This window comes from Periophthalmus magnuspinnatus, chromosome 24 (assembly GCF_009829125.3).
Source record: "Periophthalmus magnuspinnatus isolate fPerMag1 chromosome 24, fPerMag1.2.pri, whole genome shotgun sequence".
Taxonomy (NCBI): Eukaryota; Metazoa; Chordata; class Actinopteri; order Gobiiformes; family Gobiidae; genus Periophthalmus; species Periophthalmus magnuspinnatus.
In genome coordinates this window covers 16,028,461-16,056,153 of record NC_047149.1, presented here as the reverse complement: position 1 = coordinate 16,056,153, position 27,693 = coordinate 16,028,461, and the positions used below count along the sequence as shown (strand labels likewise).

Sequence of the window (27,693 nt, the reverse complement as noted above, 5' to 3'; positions counted from 1 at the left end):
ACAATTTAATGTGGAGTAAAGATGTGGACAGTGTCACAGACCTGTAGCACCACCTACTGACAGCATCTATACTTTATTTTTGTAAACCTATTTCACAATATTTAGTTGCCATAGTAACAGATAAACTATAGTAATAATCAACCTGCTAATATTAAATATGAAAGGCTTGTGAATGAAAACTTATTGAAATAAACTGATATTTTAAATGTTACACTGTTTGTTTCCTCTGCTGCAGTGACTGTCAATAGAACATACACAAGGTGAAATGAACCCCACAATTTTGGTCTATAACCGTATCATTATAATTTACAGAACACTATTAAACTCCAAAATATTATAGGATACCCATGGATCATTTTGATACTCTTCTGAAAGACCTAGAAAAGCAAACACTGACCTGCCCACTCTTTTTGTCAGTTTTAAATGTTTTATCACAGCACTGAAGGAGTTGAATCATACTATATGTAACCAGGCATGTCAACCAGCAGAGGGCGCCAGCACGATACCTTTATAAATAGGCCTACTGAAATAAACTAAAATGTGCTGTTCACAGTTTAAGATGGCTTTGTAACACTGTTATAGCTGATCAGATCTTAGATTCACAATCCACTCAAATTATTAGGAAGTATTGATGCACAAAAATATATGCTTAGTCTACCAAATGTAAAAAATAATTTATTGACCACAGAGCTACAAAATACAAATTAGGTCTACTGGACAATTAGACACATTTGAGGGCTCCAAATGTAGTGATTTTTGTGAATGTAAAGTTAAAGTCCATATAGAGAGTCACAGCCTTCACGATCTGGAAATGTGCTGATTTCTTCCAGTGTATCAAGCAGAACCAGTCCAGTCCACCAGCAGCCAATGGAAAATCTGAAAGAACATAACAATGATGAAATAGAGCAGGGAAATGACACACATCTTGTCTACAATGTAGGTAGGTAGCCTGTACAGGCAAGTATAAGTAAACCACATACCACATAGTCTTACTCTTGGCCTCGACATGTAGCCATGTGTTACATAAACACACAGTACAGGCCATTACCCTTCAGGACAGGTCGATTTTCTTCTGCGTCTCGGACAGTTTGTCTTGTAGTCGCTTTTTCCTCCAGTCTAGAAACCTCCTCCTCATCCTGTTGGCCTGCCAGCCCGCCACGAAGCCCACAGCAAAGGAGACAACCACCGCCACTTGGAGTGTCCTCTCCGAGACTTCTGCCATGTTCACCTCTGTCTGACAGATGCACGCATTTCTGTATAAACTTCACGCACTGATCAGACGGTCCTCAAACAGGAAGTGTTTGTTCACGCGAGAAGGAACGCGATTCTCGTGAGACTTTCTTTGCCAAACCAAGGGTGTTTTAAAATCTACAAACCCTACATAATCTAGCAGCAGGAAATAGATCTACACATCATGAATATGATACATGTTGCCTCCTGGGCGTGTTTACCTAATAAAACAAAAGGATATTCATCTTAATTTCCGAATTCATGAAAAAAGAACAAAACAATATCAAAACTACTACCAAAGCAAATATTCCTACTTGATGCATTCCTAATGAGTACAATAACGTTTTAAGTAGGATACATTGTAAGTAAATAAGCTAATATAATACACTAAAAAATTATAATGTTTGATACATCACATATTTTAATGGCTCAAATCATACAAAAACATGTATCATGTATCTGTAGCACGTGGCGCCAGAATGCACAGGCCTATGTAATAACAATATTTTGTATATATTTGATTGACATTGTGCTGGTTTGAATGATTTTTTTAAATGTATTTATTTTTTTGCACTCGTTTTGACAAAAAACTAATTCAGAAAAAATCTAAATGCTTATTCTGTTGCAATAGTCTTGAGCTGTCTTCCTGCCAGAATGCACAGCTGTGAGAAGGTCTAAGCAGTGGTTTGTGGTGATTCATTTTGACAATGACAAAGCAATCACAAAAACAGGCTAGATTATTCAGTACATTTTAATGCTATTGTGTGTCCTTAATGTAGTTTTATATATTGAGTGGTGACAAAATCACTTCAGCTGCAAATCCAAAAGATGTAAAAGAGTTCAAAAACATTATAACATTATAATAGAAAAGTATTAAAACAACTGAAAAAAGTATTTACAACACCTAAAATTGACAAATATGACAATAACTTAAAGCACCATTTTGTTTTTCTTGATATTGTTGCTCTGAGGTATTGATATGTTGTCTGTTGGTAGCACAGATTTGTTCAACGTAGCTCAAATATCGGACCTCTCCATTCATAGCTGTATGATATGTTGAAGACAATGCTATAGACACACTTTGACACATTTTTTTTTACTGTACGCATAAGTTCCATTTGTTGCCAGATAAAAGAGCTTTGCACCCTGTAAAGTCTATATCTGGCACCAGCTACAGTTGCAGGTCTGACCTCTCCCATAAATCAGGAACGATTCTGTTTGAGTTTATCGATGTGGTAGCAGAGCTTAAGAGCCGGCCCCAGCTTCAGCCCAAGGTACTTCATCATCATTTCACTTTTGAGTAGGAGTAGAGCATCTCCATCGATTTCCTAAAACAAAAACCTTTTATTAGAAATCAATTCAAATACAGGCTTTACACTGTATTTCACGCTGTGGTGATTTGTTGTGAGTTATATGTAGGCATAAGGTGACCAAGAAGAGGGACATATTGTGGTGAGACATAATTTTAAGCTCAGAGATAATAACGCTATATGTTTATTTTATTTGAAAAGATTTAGTTTGGAGATACTGGAATAGCAATAATAAGTACACTGACATATTACAACCCTGAATGCTAGTATGTCTCAAAAGTCTTAGAGTCTAACTTAGAGTCTATGGTTCTTTGTGAAACAAAAATATCATGCATATGAATCTCACTTTTTATCATCTAAAATGAAATGAAAAAGCGAGGACATTCTATAAAAAGTGGGAAGAAGGACAGAGGAACCTAAACAGCTGTGCAGGACAACAAAAAGAGGGACAGGTGGTCACCCAAACAGCATGTTATAGGGACTTATCCTTACATGTTTCCTGAAGGTCTCTGCATGAGGGCCCAGTGCTTGTGGATCTGCGTCTTGGATGAACCACACCACCTCCTCTACCCCCCAGCTCGAAGGATCCTTATCAGATGGCCTCTTACTCTCTCCAGCTTCTTGCACTGAGCTGTACCCTGAGAGGGATCATAAAACAGAATATGGTCAGTAATGTAGATGTTAAGAATATATCAGAATATTCAAACTAAAACACTGACTAATTCACAGAGAAGGAAAAAATGTGGGTGAACAGAACAAGTACTACATAAAAAAAAAGCGTATTCTGCCCCACCCACTACTCACTACTTCCTGTATTGACCTGTATTTCTGTCGTGGTTGTCAGCTCTACAATCCCATTCATTCAACATGTCAACAAAACTCTGGGTGACTTGAATACAGCTTTATAATCTCTATATTTAAAAATTGGAAGCCCTATACAGCTGTAATGATAGGAGGTTGACAATAGGAGATGCATTGTAGAGAAGGCCATTTAAGAGCTTTTATGATATTGTCTCGTATAGGTGTATGGACTTTGAGCTGTCAAAAGGAAGATTTAGCCTAAACCAGTGGTTCTTAAATACCACTTAAAACATATTCAGCTCTCTTAGGATCACCATAATAGGATTACAGCATGATGTTTTAAACTAGGGCCCATCAAAGAAAGAAAAAAAAATTGAAACAAAACCCTCACCATTCCTGTTGTTTTCCTGAAAACATCTTGGACTTGAGGCCTGTCTGCACACGGGGACAGGAGTGGGACAGCTGCTGCTACGGAAACCAAAGGTGCGTTTGAGGTGGTACTGAGGCGACATGCGGGTAAAGGCGGAGTCACTGGGGTCATGGGCGTAGCGCTTAGGCTCGACTGGGTCACACAGATACTCATCTGGAGTAGTTGTCTCTGCTACAAAAAATTTGAAAAGCAGGCCTCAGTTCATAGTTAAATAATGCAATGTGTGAATCTATTCATAAGTCATCATTTTAACTAGATGAACAAATGTAGTCAAATCTATCAGTCATCCTTCTCACTACGGTCCATGGTCGTCTTATTTAAAGGTGCACTATGTAACTTTTCTAGCAGCCACCTTTGTTTGTCCCCCATGGTTGTAATCGATTTGACTGGAATGTTCCACAGAATAACTTTATTAATCTCCATCTGTGGAGGAGTGACCCAGCCAATAATAAGAACGCATCTTTTTCAAAGTACTTCTAGCTATAATTGAATGAATACACAATGGATTAGTTTAATTCTATATTGTGGAACAAGCCAGGCAAAGCAATAACATCTCTCAACTTAGACAAGTAGGTGGCAGACCCTGCACTAAGAACTTTACATAGAAGAGTTTTTCCAATGCCTCCTGGTCATGCAGTTATAGATTTGCATGAAGACAGATTTATTGGATGCAAAAATTAAAAAAATTATGAATCTATAATTCTTAGCATAAAATCCTGCAGATATATATTGCACATGATATGAAGCTGTTTATTGACTTAAATATCTATGGTACAATTTGGCACAATTTGACATAAACATCAGGGGAGAAGCTTATATGCCAACATTTTAACATCAAACGCCCATTTTTGCCCATAATAAAAGCACACGCTGTGGTCCTTGACATGTCAAATTGCCTATTCCATCTCAAATATTCTTAAGGCTATCTTAAATATTTGCTTATTCATATCAGGGCAGACTGCAGTGAGAGGAGACATGAAGAATGACTGAATATATTTTAGATAAGAATAGAAAGCTGGATTTTCCTTGGAGTTTCAATGGGTAATACATCATAAAGGAAAATTCTGATATAATTTATTGAAAGCATGCATTCTATTCAAAGCCCCCATTGGCAGTTATTGTTTTGATCCAACAAAGAGCAGGCGATATCTAAGAGAGCATTCCCAACATGTCACTAGTGTATACAATGAACAAAGAAAGAACAACAGTGACATATGTACAAACAGAGTACGTCGAGTAGAATATAGGCCACAGTGCAGATCAGCAAGGGAGCTGTCAACAAAACACTAAAGAGCATTTGTAGACACTGGGAGTGTGTATAGGTGTAAGCAATATCCCCTGGTTCTATATGCCCAAAGCAGCGAACCATGGATAGAAACTTCAATATTCATTTTAGTTTGCTTTCTGAAATGGGTAATATTTTTGTAAATTTCAAGCAAATATTCAAGTGAGTAGTTGGCCATACACCACTGTATCCATCCATCTCCATATAAGGACTCCACAATGGGGGTCAGAGCTCTGTCTGGACCTACCTCTACATAAACAACACAACTGAGTCTTACTGCAGATTGATTAATGTATTGAGACTATCGATACTATATTAATTTACCTTTGCAACAGTCAATCTAGCCCACCATAGCAATTGTGGGAGCTGAACTCACAGGGGGAGGAATGCTGGCAATATATTGTGTACAAGTTAATATATAAATAGTTGTTTTGAAAGGTTGTAAAAAAAAAAAAAAAAAAGAAAAAGAAAAAAAAACAAAACCAAAATTTGAAAAAAAAAGTCTGCTGTTTAATGATTGAATAGTTATGGTTCATTGTTCAATATCAACCTACAAATTTACAGACACTTTTTAGCATACTACTACTGCAATAGCATCCTCTACGGTACACCATCCAAAACCCTCAACAGACTACAGTACATTCAGAACTCCACTGCCCGGCTCCTCCTCACCCACACCCGCTCACGTGAACACATCACCCCTGTCCTCCACAAGCTCCATTGGCTTCCCATCCCTCAGCGCATCCACTTCAAAATCCTTCTCATCACATTCAAAGCACTCCATAACCTGGCCCCTCCTTACCTCACAGACCTGCTGCACCTCCACACTCCATCTCGCTCCCTCCGCTCCTCCAGCTCCAACCTCCTGTCCCTGCCCTGTAGGACCAAGCTCCGAACCTGGGGGGACAGAGCCTTTTCCATCGCTGCCCCCACCCTCTGGAACTCACTGCCCAAACCCCTCCGTGACTGCTCAGACCTCCCCACCTTCAAAAAAGAACTCAAAACTCATCTGTTCAAAATTGCTTTTAATGTTTGATTTTATGTTGAAACTTTTGTGATATTTTATTCTTTTATGTATTGTGAAGCGACTTTGAGTGTCTTGAAAAGCGCTATATAAATAAAATGTATTATTATTATTATTATTATTATTATTATTATTATTATTATTATTATTATTACTTCTGATGGTCTGCCAAAATATGAAAGGATTATTGTAACTGAAAGAATAAAAAGTAGACATGATCCATTTTTGTCATTATGGCCCACCCTTCTGTATCACCAGCAAACACAATATTCTTTTCTAGCACCATTAAACACTGTATGGCAATAATACTACTGCGCTTTCTGAAAACGCGTGCTGTTTTATACACTAATGGCTGTGTTGTTCACCTGTGAGGACCTGTGGAGTGGCTGAGTGTGGCACCAGCGCAGCATCTTGTGGGAGGGAGCCTATCTCCGGCTCGGGGGTGCTGTTCGGAGGAGAGTTAGCCAGTGGGGACAGCAACATCCTGGGCTTCAGCTGCACACACACACACACACACACACACAGGAGACACACATGAATGCATCTATGACATCAGATAAGAAGGCATCACTGTCATACCACTGCTTATTGAGCTTCTCACACACAAAGCAACAGGAATGCATAAATATTTTAGTATTAAAAAGAGGAACTCAACCATGGTTTTGTAAAAGAAAAACACCCAGTATATAACTCATTAAATATGTATCTAAGCTTTGAGGCTATTTTCAAAGAGTCTTTTGTGCAAAACAGACAAAACAGTAATTGACAGATTCCTAGACGTATTATGAAAAATATATGTGTCTCTTTGCTACTAGTAAAACAGAATCAGAAAATGTTTTATTGCCATTTTCAGTGAAGAAAATCATAAACTAGGAACTTGCTTTGGCTGTGTTACAACATAAAACAATAAATAATAATAGAATATATACACATCGTAAACGCATGCACAACAAGGTACAGCTCATAAAGATTTCAAGTAAATATACCTATAAATAGTTTAAATACATTTGTACAATATGTTTTGATGAAGCAATAAGATTCACAAGAGCATGCATGTCCAGAAAAATTGTAAGATGTTGCATCAGTCAGAGGGCATCTGAGGTAAAAGCTATTCCAAATCAATATGCAAATCACTGCACACAGGGAGGCAGCCATGAGCTTTGGTGGGAAACAGAAAGGTCAAAAGGAGGAAAGATGTGAGCTAAAATCATTCATATATAAAGCTAGTATCTTGTGTCTGGAAATATTTTAAGATTATACTTACACATTTGGTACTTTGTCATGATATAAATGTATACAATAATTACAGTTTCTTTTCGCGGAATGATCACACACACAGTTTTTGATTTCATTATATTTTGAATTATTAAAAGCGGATATAAATTGGTTTCTAATTTAATTTTCCAGAACAAGATAGACTTTTAATCATTGTCGTTTAACATTAAAAAAAAGTCAAATATTTACATCCAAAGTGTGAATTCTGCTCCAAACCACATGCTTGTACTAACTGTGGATTTCCTTTAGACCTCTCTAGATTTCAATTTCATTAATTGCACAGCTATAAAGTTTATATAAGAAAATACCGACCTTAAAGCCTGGTTTCCTGCCTCTCTTCTTGGGAATCTTGATGGGGGTCAATGTCTCCACATAGCAGCTCTCAAAGTCCAGTTTGCGGATGGGCGGTCGTCCTCTCTTCCTGCCCGGGACCTTACCCTGAGTGCTAGAGATGAACTGTGGGCTTAAAGCAGGGGTCTGCATATCCGTGCCGACTGCAACCAAATTCATCTGACCTTCAGCAGTGACAAGACACAGAGATGCAATTTCAATGAGCAGGAAGTGGAGAGCTGACACAATCTTTATCTGGAACGGAAAAGAGTCAAGTGAAACTTAGAGGGAAATAGTGCGAGACAAAGCCACATAAAGCCCTGAAAACCCCTCCCCCATCCGCAGCTGCAAAGATTGTAATAAATATCATTACTGCAGAGAGACAAAGCAGGGAGACCCACTACTCCTACACAATCTAACAATCAATCAACCCTCTCTCCTCTCTCCTCTCTCTCTCACATGCCCGCCTGGTTACGCTGCAGAGGAGTTTGACGTGACAGATTTCAGATCAATCATGGAATACTTAAACTGTCCACAGAATGACTGCACCACACACGTCCATGCTTACAAAGCTCTTTAGTTACAGTTACAATTTGCTCTGAGCACAGTTTTTGTAAGTAAAACATCGATATTTCAGCATATTTACAAGCTTGAGTCCACTATATGCTGTTAGTAAATACAAGTTTTTTTGGTCCTCTGGTATATATATATATATATATATATATATATATATATATATATATATATATATATATATATATATATATATATATATATATATATATATATATATATATATATATATATATATATATATAAACAGAAGACCAATAGAACCTCATAGGACTATTAGAATAAACACTTACAAAGCCTCTTTTTTTTTTTTTTTATGAAATTTTGTATTGCAATTTCTACTTAAATTTTAATAAAATGTTACAAACCCAAGAACAACAGTGATTTTCATACAACTATATGTAACAAATTAGGCTTTCTTTTCCATGCATCATATCTACAAGTTGCAAATGTTACTGTCTTTTGCTCCAAAAAGCTATAGAGGCTGGAGTCCCTAGTTTAAACTGCTAACATTTTTCAAGCTTCGCGGTTAAGCTTTCCACTAATTTCCACTGCCAATGTAACTTCAACTATAAATGAATAGCTACAAACACACATCTTGGTTATACGTTGCCCATATTAATGAATCAATGTTGTGCTTACCACCTTGCTCTCTCAGTCTGCTATCCTCAGTTATCCCCCTGACGTTTGGAGTCTCCCTGTGTGTCGCTACTATTCCTCTGCCTCTGCACACCTCTCTCTCTTCCTCTTGTCAAGACGCCGGTAACTCTGCCACCTCCCTCCTCACCAAAACCAGCCCAAACCCCCCTGTCCCCTCTGTGTCGCCATGGCAACACGCCTCTAACATCCCGCAGCAGCCAGCCAACGTGCTGTGCTCAAAGCAATATTTGTTTGTGTGTGCACGTGTGTGTGTGTGCGGAGGGCTTTAATGTAATTACAGTTGCCGCAGCTCAAGATTTCAGTTTTTGGTCTAGAAAAAATGAAAAGCCGAAGCGGGTGACAAGGGATTCATGCTGGGCTGTGTTTTGTGTTACAAGCTTTGAAATTATACTCTGTAATCTTCATTGTAAACATTGACAACGGGGATTAAAATTGGGATGCAAAATATGCAGCACATGGTATGATACGTGTAATAATCCCACAAAGCTGTACAGCATCAATGTTATTTTGACCTTGGTGTGCAGTCTTCATTTTATAGTCACTTTAACATTCATCATTCACACACTGAAGGTAAATGCAAATAGGCCTACAATGCCCAGAATGCACCAGTTTAAATGTAGCCTATATATTTAACAGTATTTTGAACATATTTTGACACTATTTGTTCTAAAAACTAAAACCTCTTGTTTGCACTACGTCACTTTTCCGTCATCAGGTTGTCTCCATGAAGATTTATTTATACACAGTGCAGCATAAAACTTCTATCTGCTGCCATCTCCTAGACAAAAGTTACAGGCCAGATCTGTGAAGAGGCAGGCCCACTCATAGTAAAACTGCATGTTCTTAAATTCTACCAAAAAGTTTAAAATTGCACCTTTAAAGTGAAATTCTTGGTAAAAGAAAGAAGTGGATCAAACACTGAAGTATAGATAAAGAATAGGGATTAACTCAAACCAATAAACAATTCAAGCGAGACTGTGATTTTTAAAGTTTGAGAAACCCTGCCTTTTGAACATGTGGATCTCAAATGGTGGAGTAATTTTAGATTTTCTCAAAAAGGTCAAAGAATTGATTTCCCTGAAACATCAAAGGTCTGGTATTGCCCTGCAGGACTGCTCTTCTATTTTCTAGTTTGTGATAAAAGATCAAAAATAATGTCAGTGCTTCTTTTTATTTTGGATGTTTTTATGCCTTGTGTCAGCTGAAGTGTGCAGGTGAGCCAAGCTCACTCAAAAGGGCCACAGGAGAGGTAGCTATTCTAGATGATGATGTTGCCAATATTAAAAAAACATATCCAGCCAACAGATGTAAACTTCATGCATTCCTTCACTGCTACTCATTGATTTGTTTTGCTCAGGTTTATGGTGTAAAAGGGAAGCCTGTGCTGGTTTGGCTTGCTAAGGTTTCCATACTCAATGAAAATGAGTTTAAACTTTGAGGGGAATCAAGCAGGTGCTTGAGGTCTTGTCGAGGGAGGCCTAATGACACCAGCAAGGACCGGCCGTCATCTACCTGCTAACAAACTATTGCTTGCTGTGGCATTGCTTTGTATTTTGTGTCAAAATATCTCCGTACTGCTAGCTTATGTTCGCAAGGCACTTATTGATCTAAAGCGATCTCATGAGTGGTTTCTTAATCACAATTTTGAATATCAAGCATCCAGATTCCCTCGTCACTTGGGATCAGTCCCTGCTTTCTCACCTGTCTTCTCACAGAGGAAGCGGTCCAGAGAGCACAGAAAATGCGGAGGCGTTTTAGTAAGAGTAAAGGCTGTTTGGAGAGCCAGTTCTGGATTTATTCCTGTCTTTACCACTTCTGAAGACACAGCACTTCTGGCATAAAACTTTTTAAACTTAACTGAGTCGTTTAACTTAACCCAGTCGGTGTCAGGCTCAACTCATGAGAAGGGACACACCCTGGATTCGAGTTGTCCTTTGGTCTTGATGTAAATCTGATGGAGATTTTTGTTTTCCTCCTCTATAGCACATAGACACTCTGAGAGGAAGTGGAAAAAGATCGTCTACAGGTTTCCCTGCAAATATCAAGAGACAGTCTTGTCGAATATCAGAGCATAGTTAAAGCTGCCAAGTGTAGTTTTATATCAGCCCTGGTGTCAACAAACTTCTTTTTTAGTACTTTGAAGTCTCTTCATTCATGTAACACAAATGCCGTTGCTGTTGTCATGCTGTGAAAATGTCTTATCATTCTTTAGGGTTAAAGTCTCTGCTCTGTGACTGTCACTGCCCTCTGTTGTGGACCTTGTAACTCCAACAGTCTATAATTCAGCCTTTGAGTGTTTTAAGCAGGTGTCTCTCTCAACAGCTAAAGCCTTCCTTGTGTCCACTAGATATTATTATTATTCAGTCTCATCTTGACCCTAATATTCTTTCTAACTTTAGACCAATCTCAAAGTTGCCCATTTTGTCTAAGGGTTTAGAGAATATATGACCAACTGCAGTCTTACCTCAATCTGAACAAAATTGGTGAAAAATCCCAACACAGTACTGAAACAGATCTTTTAAAAGTTTCTCATGATCTGATTTAAGTGTTGATTCTTTTCATGGCTGATAAGGTACAGAATTTAAAAAATCCAGAGCAGTCAATTGTCGATATCTGACTATTTTGAAGCCGTAATGTAGAGACACTTTTTGATAATTTTTCACAAAATTATAAGAATCACATAAAATGAATTTAAAACTATGTTATTGTCTACAGTGCATATACTGTAGACTTGTTATAAAATATAACACCATTCTATAGCAATAATTTTACTACCACACTAAATTACTTTTACTGCTCAAATAAAGCTTCATGTATTTCCCCTTAGCCACCTCTGTTGGAGCTTTATGGTCAATAGCTGATGTGTATGATCTGAAATATAGTGTATACTTAGATAGTAGTTTGTAGAGATCTACACGTAAGCAACAGACCCCCACAACCACCCCCACCTGTAAGACCTTGTAAGTGTTTATTTGGCCTGGATGTGGGAGTAGGAACTGTTATGGTCAATAGGTGTGTGTTGAAATTATCTTAAAAATTATATATCTTATATAGCTATGTTTTGTCATAACACAACCCATCAAGTAAAAAATATGTCCAATCTTCTAGCTATTGTGATACTTCATTATACTTAACACTTTAACACATTTTATTTTAAATAAAAAAGTAAAATAGACTAAAGAAACAGTCACTAAATGATGTGTGACAAATCGTTACTAAAGAGCCCTGGTTTAATTTGAGCCGACTGTGAACACAACTGTGTGTCTTTAAAAGAGCCATAAATCACAAAAAGTAATTATGAATCCAGATTAATTCAGATCTTCCGCCTAAATCAGTGCCGCCACATCACGCAGCAGCACAGATAATCATCTTTAACTTAAAAAGGGAGAGGATATGAGAAGCAAAGTCCATTAACAACTGCCTAACAACGCTATTTTTCAGTACGCAAATCAAAACTAGAATGTACCCCACTGTGCCGCTGCACCCAAACACAATCCATGTGGGACTGCAGTCTAATTTGTTTATGGTTAATTAACCAATTAGGCACTCACTGAACCCCTGTGCTCAATTTCACGCCACACAATGCTAACAGATATCAGCCTGACTTTGTAAATGATTTGAAGTCAGTAGGAGGCTGCAGTAATGGCCACAGTAATACAACAATGATCAGTAGCGATTAGCATAAGTTTATTAATGTCTTTCAGGAGTGGAGATTTGTATCCATTTTTACTTTTGAGCAGGGGGAGTGTATAGGAATGAGTTACGCTAATAGGATGCAGAACGCAAGAAAAACAAAGCGACTGTTTTGCAGATGGAGAAATAATTGCATTTTAAACCAGAAACTTCAAAGTATAGGCCTACCCCCCACTCGGAAGCAGAGCACACTGAAGTCGATGGAAAAGCATATTTGTTGTTTTCTCTCTAATCAATGTTGCCGTGTAACAAACCGCCTGAATTTATTTACAGCTAAGGCAGGGGTCGCCATGGTAACAGACGGTGAAATCGGATCCTGCGCCAAAGTCGTGCAGTAAGGTGGGAATAAATAAACACATAAGCAGCAGCGGAGTGAGTATTAAATGGGCCTCTTCAGATTCACACACATGCACATACACATGCACACGCACACAGACTGCCCCTCCTCACATCTCCTCTGAGGCCCCTCTTAACACAGCTCTGCATAAGAAAGCCAAGGTGAAGTGCTCTGCTCTCTTTAACAGCGGAGGGTCAGAGAAACAATGAGAATATTTCATAAATCACATCAATATGCAAGACACACCACGGAAAGGCTTTTAATATATAAAGAGTTATGGGATCCTCAGCTGTCTTAGGGACCTTCTAGACTACAGGGCGCTACAGGCCCACTATACAACACAGATATAAGATGGCTTTTTAGGGACATTCATAAAGGACATACATATGTTTGTTGTTGTTGGCATATAGAAGACCTATTCTACTCTTAAATTTTCTCTTGAACATTTTTTCTCTTAAATTTTTTGCTGGAGTATCTGCCTTTTTTTTTGTATCCCAAAGTATATTATAAAAAGCTTTATACTTTGTGTCAAAACCTGACTGTTGCATACTGTCTTCATCTAATTAAAAAAGTCTATAATTGATCGCAAACCCAGAAGAATGAGTCAGATATGTTGCTAAAATGTATGACATTTTGGAATGAGAGAGGATAGGTTCAACTGAGGTCAACTCTTCTTTGCTTTTCTGTTTGAAAACACAGTTCTAAAGCTGTGGAAATGCAAGACAAAAATCATGCACATGAATACAGAAACAAAGGCTTTGTTATAGGAAGAAATTAGTGGCAAACCAGCAAAAAATCAGATACCCCATCTTTAAAATGCAAAAATATACACTAGCCTACAACTTGTTAAGTTATTATGAAAAGGCCAAATCCATTAAAAGTCTGTCGTATTCACTCACATTTTGACCACTGCCAGTAAACTCACCTGGAGAACATGTGACAGGACCCTGGCTTCTTAGTCTCCGTCCAGTCGGCCTCATCTCTGCATCTAGATCCACCAGGTGCCAACAGTCCCGCCCTTTGTTTCCATGACGACCGAGCCGCAGCCGCAGCCGTACCCCTTTAGTAAGGACGCCTGGCAGCCAGGACACTGGAGGAGGGTCATGGGCTAATGAGGGCGATGAAACACGGTGTAAGTCCCGCCCTCCACGCAGTCTCATGCCCACTTCATTGGTTGGTCAAATATATCTCTCTGCATGTGGAAAAAGAATGAAAGAAGTTACTCTTTGAGGTTTAAATAAAGTGAAAGAGTAATCAACATTATTCAGTTTATAATCACATTGTACACATCAGCTACACATTCAAACAAGTTGAATAGTGGGAAAGAAAATGAGAAAGCTAGCAAAGACCTGGCGGTGGAGCTTGTTTAACAATATCAGTGCATTTGAAGGTCAAAGGACAAAACTGGAGAGGGATAGGGCTATGTTAATGATAAAAGTATCATTGTGTTGTACACTGAATGCAGTTAGCCTCGCGGGGCTGGATTTAATGGTTAATGGAGCTAAAGAAGCTTTTAGCCTCATCTGCAGCAGTGAACAAAGCCAAAGAGAGGTGAGATGATGGAAATGATCTTTTTGTCTCTTTGTCTTTGTCATTATAGCTATAGAAGTGAGTTTTGTCACCTTGATGATATATATATATATATATATATATATATATATATATATATATATATATATATATATATATATATATATATATATATATATATATATATATATATATATATATATATTGGGGTTTTTTTCTGGGTCAGCTGTCAATAGAATCAGGGATCACGCCCTACTTAATAGCTGTGCAACATTATGAAATATCTATATCATGTCTGCAGCACTACTCTCACTAAACTCAATCCAGTTTGATGAAATCATGTGCAACCTGCAGCCTCCCTCAGTCGCAGGTTGGGACTCTCTTCATCTGAAAGCTCTAGGTCCCAGGGGAGATTAAAAAGCTCTATCTGGCACTTTACAAAAACACTAGTGTCCGGAGCACTGTCAGCAGAGCTGCTGCTTGATGGGTTACATTGACATTGAACAATTATCAATTCAATAATCTCGTGTTTGTACATAGGCCTGTTTGATGTAGGATAAGCACAGTGTTGAGATGGAAAGTAAGACATTTAGTAGACTAGATCTACTCAAAAAACAAGTTTCTTCTTTCTTGTAACAAATTTGGTTAAGGTGGGTCAACTCTGGTTAGGTATAGTCTATAAGACTTAAAATACCTTGATGAATAAGTAGGTCTAGGCCTACTTATGGGCCTGTGATCCTGTCTCTACTCACTCGCTCACTATCTGCTGGGATGTCTTTAAAACATTAGAGCCTACAAGAGTTGACACAACTGAAAAATGTATTTCACAATATTTATTTGAGGATGATTATAGGCTAACCATGTCCTGCTGTTATCATGGATTAGCCTAAATGGATGCCAAGACACTGTGTAGGCCTAACAGAGTCCCTGAGTCAACTTCAAGTCATGCGATTAAAGTCCACAAAAATGCTAACATATAGGCTAGTCTAGTAAAGAGAAGAGTCTGTACGGTAGTGTAACCTAATGCTATGACTATGTGGCCACTGAGTTAGCCTTCAGCGCAGTGTGATCCTGTTTGCAGATGGAGCAGCCTTTACCTGTGCGCACGGGAGAAAGCCTCAGCCGCGGGAGCCCATGTTTCCACTGCGGTCGATGGAGGCGCGCTGTACCGGGATGGACCGGGATGTACCGGGATGTAGAGCTGACTGAAGCCACGCCACAGGACGCGACTGCCTTCTTCACAAAGCTGCGGATGAGGCAAGGACGAGAGCGCATTCACCGAATAAACCGTCCATAAAGTCCGCAGACTGACAAACACCGGGCCGTCCCGAACCGCACAACGCACAGGATTTTTGTCATCAGATTTGGAGCAGTAAGTCAATATTGTAAGTTTGAGCTGACAGACTATTTTCATATCAGTGATAGCTTTTCATAGGCTAAAAAAAGTAAAAATAAAACTGTAATTTTGGATCTTTATCAGCAGATTCTACCGCAGTTTAACCAGCTCCACCTTAAAGAGCTTTTTTTTTTTTATCACATCACATTAAGATAAATTATGACAATATTGTATTTGAAACACAACTCAATATTTTAAAAGTTTGGTTTTTTTTTATTTATTTGAAATGCTTTTAAATACAAATAATATATTTTTCATTTACAATGACTGTTCCTTTGTAAACAAAAGTGGGAAATATTTGTTGGGGTTTTTGTCCAGTCTGGACATAGAGGCGTGTTGGGTTCTGGTGGCATCATACTGTAATAATCTCACTGCAGTTTTTCCACACAGCGCAGTCACTGATGCTACATTCTACTGCAGAGCGCTAAATACTTAGAGTAAAATGTTACCTGTCCTGACCGTCATCACTGTATCTGTAATGTAGAGAAGCATTTTCCCTTTCTATAGACCTCTCCACACAGGCAGAGGAGGGCTATATCACACGATTAACCTATGTTGAGTGAAAAATCAAACCTAACAATGAACTGTCAAATGTGCCATATGCAGCGATGGCTTTACAGAACAATGCACAGAAGCTCTGAATAGGTGAAAACCAAGTTGGTAAGATAACAAAACATGTATTATGTTATAACAATCTCCAAAAATAAATTAACAAAATGCAGTATTGATGTGTCAGTTGACATACTAGTTGCACATTCTCCGTGAAGTAGTGCTGACTGTTCCCATAGTTTGAATTTCTGTGATAAAAGCTCCCTTATTCACTTATTGGTTGTGACTGACTAATGATATGTATCTTGAAATGTTTTTGAAACTAAAATAAAGTACTGTTGAACCATTTTATGTACTAAACATGTGTCATATTTATAAGGCCTTTTCGGACAGTATAATTGGAATGTGCTACAGTTGAATTATGTTTGTACCTTTATAGTATACATGTTATGCATCAGTATCTAAAACCATTATAAGAAAAATCTGACAACCAACCCTGACACATTTTTATGACCAGTGTAGGGAAAATCACCATTATTAAAATGAAAAAACAAACATACATAAGGGCATGAATGAAATGGGGTGAAAATGTCTGACTGGAAGCTTGCTTGTGTCTGTTACGTCTTGGTAGTGAAGTCAGTGGTAGAAAAGTGATTGGTTGGCGACACAACAAAAATATATATTAAAAAAGCAAACCTCAAATGTCAGTTGTGATCCCTGACAAACAAGGCTAAAGCTGGACTTCTGCCGTTCCATTTACAGTAAGCATCATTGGTGTGGAAAACATTGGTGCAGAGATTTCAATTTCAGAGCCAGATAAATTTTACACATAGAGGTGGTGGGTCTTTGTTATTTTTTGCAATCACAATTAACTGTAATACATCCCCCTCTTCCCTCTATAGAGAAGAGCAGTAATAATAGGTCCTCCAGTCCACAGTGTGTCACTCTTTCATACAAATACAAGTTCACTAACACACACACTCAAAATCACTCATACAAGGGCCTGGTAGTATTCACAGAATTATTTTCCACCAGCGACAGACTGGGAGTGAAAAAGTCATTGTAGAAAAGGGATGTGGGAACAGTTCATATTTCTGTAAAATGATGGAGGAAGAGTGCTCTGTGTGACTGTCCCAGGACGCTCTGATGAGACTCAGTCATTGTCCTCCTCCTCTTCCTCACTATCCTCGATGCCGTCACTCTCTTCAGGCTCCTCGTCTTCGTCTTCTGTGTCTGGGATGTCCCACTGGGGGTGATCTAGGATTGCCCTGGCCTCATGTACTTCCAGCTGTGGAAACAACTACATTAATCACAAAGAAACTGCCATTCTATTCAGTGCAATGCAATGTCTTAATTAGTATGTAACCATGTGGCACAGTGACACAATAAGAAGTCTTTGCTCTCATCAGCCCAAAACAAAACCTGGTCACCCACTGCCCCAGACAGGTTCCCGATATGGCACAGGCAGCAGACTGTCAAATTCAAAATGACAGCTTTCCCTACACATACAATGAAGTCAACAAATACAAAAAGATTTCCGCTCACCTTCAGTGGTTTGATCAGATCCAGGCCCATGTAGGAATCAGACCGCAGGATGACAGAATATTGGTAGTTGCCTGTTTTGGATGGGGCTGGAAACTTTAGCTCCACCTGAGGAAAAAGAAGATAATAAATAATATAATAATACAATCTGTAGTTATCTTTATTATGTTATAGTAAACTGCAATTGACATTTAAACACTGAGAGGTGGGCAAGTAATGTGGAGTAAAGTGTCATGGTGAGGAGGGGGTCTATATGTAAATATTAGTTTATAAAGCCCAGCCTGTGATTACCATGTTCACTTTCATATGGCAAGCAGCTAATTGCCAGCAGCAAGGTTAATAATACAGTGTGTGAGCATAAAAAGAACTGAAAACTGCTGCAAAGAGGGCTTTCTACCTGCTCCACATAACATATCTGTCAAACCTGACACACATCACCAGTTACACAAACACAAATAACAAACGTTATGCACCGAGGGGTCACCTCTGGTGTTTGAGAGTGGAAACAGGCCACATGAGTCTCATTAAGCATATTTATAACTGTCAAACCTCATATTTACAATGTTCCTCCAAAACAAGAGGTGTGATTATGACAAAGGGTTGCCTAGCAACAGCTCCTGTGTCAAATTACTGTACTCAGGAAACTAGAACTAACTCCTCTCCTGCAGATTACAGTATCAATATCACAACAAAGGATGAAATGGAATGCATCGCCCTCACGCTCAGTTGCTCAGGCTCAAAAAACTCCATAGATGCATTTACATGAGACAATCACAAGCATATAACCTGCACCATCGAAGCAGAGCCAGCAGTACTCACTTCTTCTGTGTCCTTTAATGTGCACACATGGAAGGGCATGGACACCAGGGTCTGGTCTTTGCGGTCTGCGATGTAGAGCCACCACCACTCCTGCTTCTCCTCTGGGAAGTACAGGCTGTAAACTGGGTGAGTCACCTTTGACTTAGTCTCCAGCAGAGCGCGCTCTCGCCGCTGGATGCTCTGTTGTAGTGCCTCCCACTCCTGGCATGGATTTACACAGAAATGATCAGTACTGACCTGATAACTGACTAAATTCCTTTTGTTGTGTATTCAACATTTATATTCTGACCTCTTCATCATCTCCTGCCATCTCATCTGCCTCTGTGTCGCTCTGTTTGTCACTGTCTTCCTCTCTTTCACTGGGGGAGTCTTTATTGGCTTCACCTTCATCAGACTCACTGCCTCTGTCTGAAGCCTCATCCTCCTCTTCCTTCGCTGCTGCTGCTGCTGAGGCCCCTGCTGCCACTTCCTGTAGATATTTATGAGCAAATGGATTGACAACAAACCCTGACTTATAAAAACAATGTGATGATATGTGACTCACGTTCCCTGCGACGTTGCCATTGGCCTGTTTTGTTTTGGATGCGGCTGGAGTGGCTTTCTTCTTGGTTAATTTCTTCTTCTTGGACTTAGCCATCTTTTTAGCCCCTTTATTCTTGTTTTGCCAGACTTTTGTTTTGACTTTATTTGCATCTCCCTGCTGCACATAGATGATTACACACATGTAGTTAACTCTGTATAAAAGTGAAATGGCATCAAAAATGTATTTTCCTCACCGCTTCCTCTGTATTGGCTGTCTCTTCTCCTGGACATGGTGTGGACTCCTGCTCCTTTTCAAATACCTCCTACACAAAGAACAGTTCATTTAACATAGTAGTCTAGCACTCTCTAGTGGTTGTTCATGAAAGTGAATATTGGTGACAACACAAATATATGAAATCATTTATGTAAAAATGTTGTATAATATAAATACAAAGGTTTTAGTTACTCACCACCATCCGTTTTCTTGTCAGTGTCACTGTAACTGTGACAATGGAGCCTGCTGTGATGTTATTACTGTCCTCATCATCAAGAACTAAAAATGAAAAAGATCAAGTGTATTATTTTTGGCACTGCGAGACAGAGAGACTTCATAAGGGCATGTGGAATTATGATGGCCGTGTAGACACTGTAAAAGACTTACCCTGCAGTTTAGTGTCCATGGTGATGTGAGGGAAGCTACCGAGCACTGCCATCACCTCATCGTACTTCTCCTCCCCTAAAAAGCGCAGCATATTGCGCCTGTCAGAATCCTTAAGGCTCACCAGGTCCTGGAGAGTTCTCACTTTATACTATAAACACATCCACATGTTACTGAAATCATCACTTAAACCACACACTATTCAGGTACAGTTCAGGTGAAGTACCTTCTTTGAGATGCAGAAGCGTAGATGCTCCTCCTCAAAGTGGGGCAACTGCAGCAGAGGAGACTTGGACTCCTGCAGACCTTGCACTATCATCTGGGTCAGCTTCATACAATTCTCTATGGTCACCAGCCGGGGAGCATGAAAACCTACAAACACCAAAAGTATTACTGCAAGAGTACTTGCATAGAAAGATGTATTTATTTTAATATGAATACCTCCTCTGCTGTTAGCCATCATAGTAAGTTGACAACCCACATTGATCATCTCCTGAAGAAGAGCAGGGCTCTTCCTCGTCACAAACCTCTGATCTGAAATGTCACACAACAGTTATATGTATTTGTATTAACATAACATAATTTAAGACAAGTGTTCCACCCTCACCTTCCTCTAGCTCTTCAGAAACATCCATTCGTGCTAAATGAGCCAGAACTAAGACCCTGGCCTTCAAACTGTAAGGATAGCAGAAAGGAGGCTCCTTCTTCTTCACATTGATATTTCCTAATTCACGGATGAGCTGCAAAGCATATAACACATTTAAATTAAGGCATGTTTAATTCTTTTTTAGTGATTCAGATAAACTTGTTCCACTTTTTACCTGTGGCACTACAATGTTGTCTGTTGGTCGTATGGTAGCTTCTTTATTGCTCCGGGGGTCATACTCAAGTGCAGCCGTTAACACCATGATTAAACCTGCAGGTAAGAACATAAATGTCAAAAGTATTAAAAGAACAATATTTTTACCAAAGGCTACAACAGGATGGGCACTTACGTTTCATGTTCATGTTGGGTGTTTTGTACATAAAATGCATAAAAAGCTGGGTAGTGTTGATAAGAATCTGGTCTCCACTGTAGCGTATGGAACGGTACCACCATGTCCCCTATGAAAAAGTTATTAATCAATTAAAGACAAAAGAATGAAACTTTGCTATTGCAATTGGTTCTGATAAAACCTACCACAACAACAGGAAGGATGACCATAAAAGCCAATCCATACACTAAAAGGACCTAAAACAGAAAGACAACAGAGTAATCAACCACAAAGTCAAATATAATCAGATGTAAAACAACTATACAACTCAATGGACATAGTTAATTATACCAGCATTGAGTTTTTCTGGTCTACAATCCAGGCTGGCAGTGCAATACCAAAGCTGGTTGCTAAAAGGAAATTAAAAAGGAGTGTTAATTAGATCCATAACATGAACAAGGTAATAATCTTTTGTAGCCTTTTCAAGAATAACTCTATAAATCTGTTTATGAACTCACCTACTGGACCATCTGGATTACCAAAGTTTATCCAGTTTAGACGTGATTGTTCATTGGTTAAACTGGTAAAAACAGTGAATGAACCATTAGTCAAAATGGATGATGATGTGAAAATGTCTGAAGGTAAATAGCACTTACGCAGCATAAGCTTTGGCAATCCTCATGAACGTCGTCCCATCACCTCCTCTGTCAGGGTGGTATTTGAGAGACAATACACGGTATTGTTTCTTGATTTCTGACAAAGAGGCTTCCTAATGGAAAACAAAACAATCTGTACAGTGGTATATATAATATATCATATTCAGCAGAACTTGTGCTTTGACTGTTCTTACCGGATCCAAGTTAAGGACTTCATAAGGATTATACTCCTGGTATTCTCGGTCCAGCTTGGATACCTTATAAGCTAGTAGTAAGAACACCACCCATCCAAATAACAAGGCAGCTTTCCTACAGACAATTTTTTTTTTTAATGAAAATGTATTGCTTATACACAATAAGTATTCTGTATATAATATTTACTTTCATTTAGCAAACACATAAAAATACAGGAAGAAAGTTGCTATTTTATTAAAACTAATTCCATATCCAGGTCATTACTAAAAGTCAGTTACACAGTATCTGTTGCCAGGACGATTACTACATAAGCAGAGTTGTTTGAGAATTTCAACCAGAAAAATGAATTATGGATTGCAGTAATAAACAGGAGAAGACAGTGAAGAGGAGCAGAGTGAGGAAGAGCAGACAAATTCTGTAATTTGAGAGGAGACTGGGGCTCTCAAACCCACCAGAGCAGGGGAACATTTCACTGTGGCATCTCAGTATTACACCAGTGGCTGATGGAAGTGTGAAAGTTAAAGAAAGAACAAAGAAATAACACTTTCATAAAAATAACAAACTCATGGGGGACTAATGCTTACAAATGGTCAACTACCAAAATGTAAAAAAAACAGACTGAACTGATTGGCTTTGCTAAATTCACTACAATGGAATAGCACTATAATGGTCAATAGACAATGACCGTATGTCTAATGACTATGGCCATGACCATAAGTACCAGCTTCTATAAACAAAACTAGTTATGGAACAAATGTTTTAACTTTCTTTCAAAATGCACCAGCAAAGCAAACAGAAGCTAACCAAACATACTACTTAATGTTTCATATGAATAAACCATAAAACAGTAGAGGTCAAGTTTCAGATTAGACATTATCAGATATCAAAGTATGGTTTCTTTGTAAGAAAGATTGTCACAAGTGGAAGGTGTGTGTCCATATTATCACCAAGAAAAATACAAGACAATGAAACTTACTTTAATGTTGGAATAATACTTTGCTGGGACTTCATAAGCCTCAGCCGATACCACAAACACCTGCCATGGACCCTCCGCAGGCTTTTGAGGCGAAGTTGTTCTGGGAAGGAATAATGAAAAGCAATATAAATGTATCACAAACAGCACGTCATAGTATTTAGTCTACCATCAGTGGCCACACACACACACACAAGCTTCACTCTACATGCTTAGGAGCTGCTCTGCAAAGCTACGTATGCACTTTGTTGACCAGCAGCTGTGCAAAGATCAGTGTGAGGAAGGAACTAAATAAATGCACCGAAAATATGTATTCTGAATAGTAATACTGAGTAACTGTATTTTGTTACACGTTTTCATTTGGTGGTATTCAGAATACAGCTATTTTCTTAAAATCTAAGGAATACATGGCAGTACTTTATAATGCAATTTTGGCTTTGAACTGCATGATATTAATTAGAGAAAAAGAAAACACCGCTCTAGCAGTGTTTGTCCATGCATTTTTTGCCTTTTCCAATTAGACATACATTAATTCATAACATTATATCACTATAATTTAATGCAACTCGGTGTAAAAGTATTCAGTACACTGTACTCTGATTGGGCCATGTATTGGAATACATTACAAACATAGATTTTATTGCAGGTCTTCAGTATTCTGCAACTATATACATTTTCAAAGTATTCTTCCCAACATTGGCAAAGACAGACTGTAATTGGAGGGTACAATAAAAGTACATGTTAATTCATTGCTCTTTGAGTCACTCTTATCATTGCAATGAGTGAAGAAGGAAGGCCAATAGGAAAAGATAAAAGAAATTGCTTTGGGGAACATGGGTAGATTAATTTAAGGTGCAGTGTCAACACGTAGAAATCTTTAGCATAAACGCTACATTGTTAGTGCTAAACGTAGTCCTGTATCAAACCTCAAATGGTCCATCAGAACACTGACCAGATAATAAACAGGACGCAAATAACCAGTCTTTGGTCTTGGAAAATCAGAGACTGTGGTCACTTTGTTAGCCAAGTTATTGGGCAGCCAGACAGCAGCACCAGCAGGGCCTTACCAGCATTCTGATCCCGGGGCCAGAGGTAGTATGTGGCGGGGATCACAATAAGTCCAACAAACGACGTGAGGAAATAGAAAAATGTATTGCCGCTGTCATCGTACTGAAACTGTTGACCGGCCATTTCGTAGCGGCGCTTGAGTCGCCCTTCTTCTCCGCCGCTACGCTCGCCCCTTCAAACCCAGTGTGAGCAAGTTGACAGAGCGTTAGCCACTAGCATCTATGCTAGCAGCAGCCTGATCATCGGTGTACGTGGTGTACGCATGCGTAATGCAACTGCTCTTCTTCTGCGGGACTGGCCTCACACCACCACTCACGAGCCGAGGCTAGTGACACCCTTAGGTAACAAGGTAAAACTACATTTTGTCGCAACTACTACATTTTCCATATAATGCCCTCAATGTTTAGCGTTCTGGACATAAAAGATGTCATCATTTCAGATGGGATGCAGGGCTTTCATTCTAAAATGATACTCTAAATCTTAATAGTGTTCTGTTTTTTTAAAGAAATGTCCAAAAGAAAAATCTGCAAATGTTGAATGATATTATTTGTTAGGCATTAGCCCCGTAAACTTGCCATGCTAATTTTAGGGCCTGAAATCCTTATATCTAACAATCACATCTTTGTGGTTGAATAAAGACATAAGACATAATATCACTTTTGTTTATTTATGCAAACAGGGAAGTGTCATGAGGAAAGGACCAGAAATATAGATTTATCTATAAATCTAAACAAGGCAGATTAGTACTGGTTAGTACTTGGATGGGAGATTGCTGGCAATATCAAGAGCCACAATGGGGCACCAGTAGCAAAACTGTTGTTGTGTCCTTATGTAAGACACTTCACTCACATTGCCTATGAATATAGTATTTGTGTGAGTGTTGTTGGTCGGTGGGGCCAGTGGCAGAGATTGTCACTCTACCTCAGGGCAGTCGTGGCTACAGCTGTAGCTTACTACCACCGAGTATGGAGTGAATGAATACTGCCCACAATTGTAAAGCAACTTTGAGTGTTTGGAAAAGTGCTATATAAGACAACTTATCAACATTATAAATCAGGTAAACAAATCTGCATCACAGAATTATGACCAGCCCAGTCATGTGAGAACCTATTAAGTCATTGTTACAAATGAGATATACAGTTAAGCATCTCCATACAGTATGGTCTGGACATGCAGAAGAAAAGAAAGTAAATGTGTCATACATTACTGCATAAAGGTAAACGCAAGATAAATCTAAATATGCACTCTTATATCATCTAAATGTTTGCGTTTCAGATCAGGCACAGTGGCATCTGACGCGGGGTATCCCACTGGAAGAAGCATCAACAGTTTCTCATTGGCCGGCCGTTTGAGGAGCAGCCGGAGCTGGGGACCACAGTTCAGAGGGGTTGATGTAACTGTCACTAGTCCCACATTCTGAAGGACCGTACAGAAAAGAAACATGTAAGATGGATATATAGAGTCTATCATATACATAAGCCATGATGTGATTACCTGTAGAGCAGCCAGTAGTATCCCACAAGATATGCAAACACTGATTTCATTATAGTAGTGTGTTTTTTTCTTTTCATTTGGCAGAATTCCATAAGTTTGTTTGAAGATGAGAACCAGATATGGAGCCACATCCAAATACTCCTTAATCCAGTTTGTCCTGCATAATACAAATATGATTGTTGTATTAATACAAGTTTAAAACATTAACTGACACTGGCTACATCTGTACAAATTACAATATCTTTTGTAAATCTTTGTGACTAATATTACGTGACGTAAGCTACAGAATTACTATGACAATTATTACTCTTACAAATTGTAACCCGGGTGAAAAATGCAGATTCCTACTATATCAGTTCCCTCTCTCTCTCCCTCTCTGTAAATTATTTAGATTTTTGCAGTTGCTATAGATTTTTACTGAAATTCAGATCGTGTACACATTGAACTGTATTGACTGAGGCCATGGTTGTTCACACAGGCCAGGTTCTCGTTCCCAGATGGCGAGCTACAGACTAACCCTTGAACCTAAATCAGGAGACTTGTGCTACCAATACACCTGCTCTGGTCGGGCCGGTAGGAGGCTTATCATAGCCAGTCCTTTTTGCCTCACAACTCCACTCCACTCTGCCCCTAATCTACCTCTCATTGTCAGGTCAAATAGACCCAGCCACAATCTACCTCCAACCTACTTATAAACAGAATGTTTGAACTTCTCTGCTGCTCACAGCGTATGACTGAACTCAGGGGGGTTGTGGGGCGTTGAACTACCACTAGATTAATTTTATCACTGAATTTCTCAGTGATCAATTTGTTATTTGTGTATGGTCATTGTCTGTCTATTGTGTTTATATTTTTTTCAATATATGGTACCAAACTGCAGCATACTGTCTGTCACTCTCTCCCTGAGCCGATTTCCTAGTCTTCTGATCCTAGCCCAAGGTACTAGCACTATTACTCGGGTCTCTACCCCATATACCTGTTACAAAATTCTAACGGACAGATCAGCAGATCAGTAGGAGTTTTATTTCAGTTGAGGTGACTAATGCCATGAGGATTAAACCACCAAATGAAAGATTAGTCAGCAATTGGTGACCAAAGACTGAAATAATTTCTTTATGTAAGTTACTCACTTTAAACGGGCCAAATCGTTCACCCACTTGTCGCCCATCCTCTGCCTGTAGTTGACCTCCTCCTCTTCCTCCACGATGAGCCTGATCTGGTGCTTGGTCTCTGGGTCGGACACCACCACAAATGTCCAAGGCTCTGTGTGGGCTCCACTTGGGGCTGTGCCTATGTCAGAAGCATGTTAGTTTCTCTCTGTGCATTTATTTACCTTTTTATCTTGGCATAGTTAAAAAGTTGAAAAGTGTTATTTTTATGCCTGCTGTGTGGATGACATTATCAATGACTTCTCTTGGCACAGGCTCAGGGCTGATGAAGCGCACAGTCCTTCGCTGGTTCATGAGAGAGTAAAAGTCCTGGGACCTCTTCACCATGGCCTCAACAGGGTACCGCGGGGGTGAGTATGGCACATGTGCTAGATCTTTTTCCTCATTGTAGTCCTCCACATCATCATCGTCTGTTGAAACAATAATATTTTAATGCAATCATGAGAGTAATACAGTACTATTAGAGCAGTAGTACAGTCAATACTTGTATGTTTAATCTAAAATTATAAGAGGAAAAACATAGCATTATTTTTGAAACACAATGTTATCACAGAGACTATCAGCCAGTGTTCCAGCATTAGGAAATATTCCAATCCAAAATGCAAATGTTCCCCCAAATAGATACGCTACGAGCATATCTGAATACAAGAATGTGACCTTGTTATCCATGCTTTGTCCTCGTTTATGTTTAGTTGTTCTTCCTTTTCTCAAAAGTCCTCATTTAGTTGCACTTTGAGTCCAAACCCAATTCCCCAATCTTTGTCAGGGCTCCAGTTTGTTGGCAGGCATATAAATTCTGACTAGAGCAAGCTGTACCTGCAATGCCACAATATACATTTTCCTTGTTAAAATCTAAAAACAATCCAAGTTTACGTACCTCTTTCAATAACATCCGTATTATCTTGTAAGTCCTGATCCACCCATGGTCGAAAGTCTTTGGGCTTTTCTTGGGCTTTCACTTCTGAGCTTTTTGATTTCACAAACATGAGGCCTATCACCAGACAAAGGACTGCGACCAGCACAGGGGTGAGAGCTGAGAGGAGAGCCATGACTGCTCATCTGGATCTGAGAGAACTCTAAAACATGTGTTGTGTAACACTGCTGCATCTGAGGAATGTTTCAGGGACTACCCACCCTTTCTACAGTGAGGCAATGATGCAACAGTTTAAGTCCGAGAGTTCAACTTAATCTTCAACTGCA

At 39.0% G+C, this 27,693-nt stretch overlaps 4 protein-coding genes across 8 annotated transcripts; all 4 read right to left on the bottom strand.

The window, feature by feature from the left end:
- Positions 1-684: 684 nt before the first annotated feature.
- LOC129457406 (mitoregulin-like) lies at positions 685-1,280 on the bottom strand. Of its 2 annotated transcripts, none has more exons than XR_008649241.1 (2): positions 981-1,280; positions 685-876 (listed from the first exon to the last, which is right to left on the bottom strand). XR_008649241.1 is itself a non-coding variant. In XM_055232345.1 (2 exons), the coding sequence occupies exon 1, from the start codon at positions 1,220-1,222 to the stop codon at positions 1,052-1,054; it is 171 nt and encodes a 56-aa protein (XP_055088320.1). In that variant the 5' UTR covers positions 1,223-1,280; the 3' UTR covers positions 685-876; positions 1,049-1,051. The 2 variants fall into 2 exon arrangements, 1 of the variants encoding a protein (XP_055088320.1); XM_055232345.1 differs by having other exon boundaries at positions 1,049-1,280.
- Positions 1,281-1,637: 357 nt separating this feature from the next.
- scml4 (Scm polycomb group protein like 4) lies at positions 1,638-15,816 on the bottom strand. Of its 3 annotated transcripts, XM_055232343.1 has the most exons (7): positions 15,576-15,816; positions 13,874-14,140; positions 7,668-7,870; positions 6,446-6,575; positions 3,733-3,942; positions 3,033-3,178; positions 1,638-2,558 (listed from the first exon to the last, which is right to left on the bottom strand). In XM_055232343.1, exons 2-7 carry the CDS (start codon positions 14,106-14,108, stop codon positions 2,433-2,435), a joined length of 1,050 nt encoding a protein of 349 aa, XP_055088318.1. In that variant the 5' UTR covers positions 14,109-14,140; positions 15,576-15,816; the 3' UTR covers positions 1,638-2,432. The 3 variants fall into 3 exon arrangements, with proteins under 3 accessions (XP_055088318.1, XP_055088319.1, XP_033846678.1); XM_055232344.1 differs by lacking the exons at positions 13,874-14,140; positions 15,576-15,816 and adding an exon at positions 8,901-8,968; XM_033990787.2 differs by lacking the exons at positions 13,874-14,140; positions 15,576-15,816 and adding an exon at positions 8,904-8,968 and having other exon boundaries at positions 1,891-2,558.
- Positions 15,817-16,179: 363 nt separating this feature from the next.
- Positions 16,180-24,118, bottom strand: sec63 (SEC63 homolog, protein translocation regulator). 2 transcript variants are annotated; one of them, XM_033990766.2, is made up of 20 exons: positions 23,830-24,118; positions 22,766-22,865; positions 21,789-21,903; positions 21,595-21,707; positions 21,457-21,518; positions 21,290-21,348; positions 21,145-21,195; positions 20,960-21,068; positions 20,786-20,880; positions 20,572-20,704; positions 20,406-20,498; positions 20,191-20,336; positions 19,968-20,115; positions 19,777-19,859; positions 19,561-19,629; positions 19,329-19,484; positions 19,074-19,253; positions 18,785-18,985; positions 17,969-18,073; positions 16,180-17,711 (listed from the first exon to the last, which is right to left on the bottom strand). In XM_033990766.2, exons 1-20 carry the CDS (start codon positions 23,951-23,953, stop codon positions 17,577-17,579), a joined length of 2,277 nt encoding a protein of 758 aa, XP_033846657.1. In that variant the 5' UTR covers positions 23,954-24,118; the 3' UTR covers positions 16,180-17,576. The 2 variants fall into 2 exon arrangements, with proteins under 2 accessions (XP_033846657.1, XP_033846659.1); XM_033990768.2 differs by having other exon boundaries at positions 19,329-19,481; positions 23,830-24,093.
- Positions 24,119-24,520: 402 nt separating this feature from the next.
- iyd (iodotyrosine deiodinase) lies at positions 24,521-27,557 on the bottom strand. The gene is made up of 5 exons (XM_033990786.2): positions 27,371-27,557; positions 26,706-26,903; positions 26,455-26,614; positions 25,325-25,481; positions 24,521-25,246 (listed from the first exon to the last, which is right to left on the bottom strand). The coding sequence occupies exons 1-5, from the start codon at positions 27,540-27,542 to the stop codon at positions 25,064-25,066; spliced, it is 870 nt and encodes a 289-aa protein (XP_033846677.1). The 5' UTR covers positions 27,543-27,557; the 3' UTR covers positions 24,521-25,063.
- Between the last annotated feature and the right edge of the window lie 136 nt (positions 27,558-27,693).

Bases quoted from the DNA above. Each gene is read 5' to 3' on its own strand.
- scml4 (XM_055232343.1), bottom strand. From the start codon at position 14,108: ATGAGACTGCGTGGAGGGCGGGACTTACACCGTGTTTCATCGCCCTCA. The intron at 7,871-13,873 runs GTGAGTTTACTG...TCACTGCTGAAG, and splicing joins TCCTGTCACATGTTCTCCAG to GTCAGATGAATTTGGTTGCA. The intron at 2,559-3,032 runs GTAAGGATAAGT...TTTTTGTTTTAG, and splicing joins CAGAGACCTTCAGGAAACAT to GAAATCGATGGAGATGCTCT.
- LOC129457406 (XM_055232345.1), bottom strand. From the start codon at position 1,222: ATGGCAGAAGTCTCGGAGAGGACACTCCAAGTGGCGGTGGTTGTCTCC.
- iyd (XM_033990786.2), bottom strand. From the start codon at position 27,542: ATGGCTCTCCTCTCAGCTCTCACCCCTGTGCTGGTCGCAGTCCTTTGT. The intron at 26,904-27,370 runs GTACGTAAACTT...TTGTTTCAACAG, and splicing joins TACGGATGTTATTGAAAGAG to ACGATGATGATGTGGAGGAC. The intron at 25,482-26,454 runs GTGAGTAACTTA...TGTATTATGCAG, and splicing joins AACGATTTGGCCCGTTTAAA to GACAAACTGGATTAAGGAGT.
- sec63 (XM_033990766.2), bottom strand. From the start codon at position 23,953: ATGGCCGGTCAACAGTTTCAGTACGATGACAGCGGCAATACATTTTTC. The intron at 20,499-20,571 runs GTGAGGGTGGAA...GTGACATTTCAG, and splicing joins TTCTGAAGAGCTAGAGGAAG to ATCAGAGGTTTGTGACGAGG. The intron at 20,116-20,190 runs GTACTTCACCTG...ATGTGTTTATAG, and splicing joins GCTTCTGCATCTCAAAGAAG to TATAAAGTGAGAACTCTCCA.